Raw genomic sequence first — 2,500 nt, 5'->3', positions numbered from 1 at the left:
GGCCCTCTGGGGCGTGGCCAGGGCGTGGTCAGGGCGTGGTCAGGGGTCACTACTCCTCTCACCACTTTGTCACTACTGCAGCTTCCACACTGGGCTGCACTTGCACTTTGTGTGTGTGTGTGTGTGAGTGAGTGTGTGCATGTGCACGTGCGTGTGAACAGGAGGTGTGGCGTATGCAGCTGTAGCAGCTGTTGCAGCTGGTGCAGTCGGTGCAGACAGAGCAGCTGTAGCAGCCGTAGCAGCCGATGCAGCTGGTGCAGGCAGAGCAGCTGTAGCAGCCGTAGCAGCCAGTGCAGCTGGTGCAGGCAGAGCAGCTGTAGCAGCCGGTGCAGGCAGAGCAGCTGTAGCTGCTGGTGCAGCCGGTGCAGCTGGTGCAGGCAGAGCAGCTGTAGCAGCCGGTGCAGGCAGAGCTGCTGGTGCAGGCACTGCGGAGATGCAGACCAGCCCTCCACACTGACTGAGAACTGTGATCTCACTTCCTGTTCTTTTTTTCCCAACATTCACTGTGTGGCCCTGATTGGCCTGCAGTTTAACGTGGGCCCTGCTGTTATGACTCGATTCGGGCGTGCGGTTTCCATGGTGATCCCTGACGTGGGCGTGCCCCTTAACAGATGGACCGATATGGTCAGACTCCGCCCATGTTTATACTTGGCGGAGAACCGCGCTGTTTCTCTCACTCGTTTACTGAGCGGGGGAATGGCTGCCGTGTCCTCCTCTCTGTGTGCAGGCTGTTTGCTCGGGCATTAGGTGTGCGGACTTGAGGAAACGTGACCCAAATAAAGGATCAGCTGTTGACCGAGGCGTTACTTTCAGCAGAACTCACATTAACAGGGTATACTACCTAAGCTCTCTGATCCCATGATCCACTTACTGAGCGAATACACTTTAACAACCCACCCCTTATTATTTATATTATTTACCCACGTACGCTACATGACCACAAGTATCTGCAGTGGTTTTCCATGGGGCTGGACCCCTTGAAGGGAGTGAAAGGGAAGTGTCTGTATCTGTGTGTATATGTGTGTGTGTCTGTGTATGTGTATGTGTGTGTCTGTGTCTGTGTCTGTGTCTGTGTGTGTCTGTATCTGTGTCTGTGTGTGTGTGTGTGTCTGTGTATGTGTCTGTGTGTCTGTGTCTGTGTGTGTGTGTGTGTGTGTCTGCATGTGCGTAAAGTTCAGCTGTCTTGTATTTAACCCTTGAACGTGTGAGGTCACAATTATGTGATTAGAATGCTCTTAACTGAACGTTCTAATGCTGATGTCACAATCACTACTGGTGACTGAAAGCTCTCTAGTTCTAGAACACTGGCTTAGAATGTTGAAAAAGGCAGGAATGTGACAGGATGCGTGGTGCACTTTCTCAGCTTCAGAAAGCGACCTACAGAACAAACGTCTCAAGTTGGACTACGAGGAGATCACGCCATGCCTGAAGGACGTGACGCTGGTTTGGGAGAAGATGCTGGGAACAGCGGGCCGGGCTAAAGTACGGTTCGACAGGGAGGCCATCCACGCCGCCGTGGGACAGGGTAAGCCCATGGCTGCGGGCCTGGACCTGGACCTGCGTTCAACCTTGGGGGGAACTTCAAACTGGGAACTTTCTTTCTGTTTTGAGGGGGTCACTAACAGCACCACCCAATACACCATTATAATGTTGGGGGGACTGTTGGTACTTTCCCAAATTTAGGGGGGGGGTTGTGGGATGTCCATGGCTGCAGCATTGTTCCTATAACAGATGATCTTCTCTGCTGGTGTCTCAGCTCGGACAGCTCCTGCTCTTGCTCAGTGCATTTAAGGGTTTCAGGCTGGGGAGCATGCTCAGTGGGTTTAGGGTTTTTAGGCTGGGGAGCATGCTTAGTGGGTTTCAGGGTTTCAGGCTGGGGAGCATGCTCAGTGGGTTTAGGGTTTTAGGCTGGGGAGCATGCTCAGTGGGTTTCAGGGTTTTAGGCTGGGGAGCATGCTCAGTGGGTTTAGGGTTTTTAGGCTGGAGAGCATGCTCAGTGGGTTTCAGGGTTTCAGGCTGGGGAGCATGCTCAGTGGGTTTCAGGGTTTTAGGCTGGGGAGCATGCTCAGTGGGTTTAGGGTTTTTAGGCTGGGGAGCATGCTCAGTGGGTTTCAGGGTTTCAGGCTGGGGAGCATGCTCAGTGGGTTTCAGGGTTTCAGGCTGAGGAGCATGCTCAGTGGGTTTCAGGGTTTCAGGCTGGGGAGCATGCTCAGTGGGTTTCAGGGTTTCAGGCTGGGGAGCATGCTCAGTGGGTTTAGGGTTTTTAGGCTGGGGAGCATGCTCAGTGCGTTTAGGGTTTTTAGGCTGGGGAGCATGCTCAGTGCGTTTAGGGTTTTTAGGCTGGGGAGCATGCTCAGTGGGTTTAGGGTTTCAGGCTGGGGAGCATGCTCAGTGGGTTTAGGGTTTTTAGGCTGGGGAGCATGCTCAGTGACCCTGCCCCCCCCATAGGAGTTCCTCGACAGCACCGCGGGGAGATCTGGAAGTTTCTCTCGGAGCAGTA

At 53.8% G+C, this 2,500-nt stretch overlaps 1 protein-coding gene across 5 annotated transcripts in view; it reads left to right on the top strand.

Annotated features, from left to right (window-relative positions):
• Window positions 1–2,500, top strand: part of tbc1d1 (TBC1 (tre-2/USP6, BUB2, cdc16) domain family, member 1) — a 60,113-nt gene that overhangs the window by 49,538 nt on the left and 8,075 nt on the right. For all 5 annotated transcript variants that reach the window (XM_064334451.1, XM_064334452.1, XM_064334453.1 and 2 more), the window contains 2 exons: window positions 1,364–1,525; window positions 2,449–2,500. The exon at window positions 2,449–2,500 is cut by the window's right edge and continues 107 nt beyond it. In XM_064334451.1, coding sequence (XP_064190521.1) covers window positions 1,364–1,525; window positions 2,449–2,500 — 214 coding nt within the window. The remainder of the gene's footprint in view (window positions 1–1,363; window positions 1,526–2,448) is intronic.

This window comes from Anguilla rostrata, chromosome 5, assembly GCF_018555375.3.
Source record: "Anguilla rostrata isolate EN2019 chromosome 5, ASM1855537v3, whole genome shotgun sequence".
Taxonomy (NCBI): domain Eukaryota; kingdom Metazoa; phylum Chordata; class Actinopteri; order Anguilliformes; family Anguillidae; genus Anguilla; species Anguilla rostrata.
The sequence above is the reverse complement of the archived record's forward strand: the minus strand, read 5'-3'. Positions and strand labels throughout refer to the sequence as shown.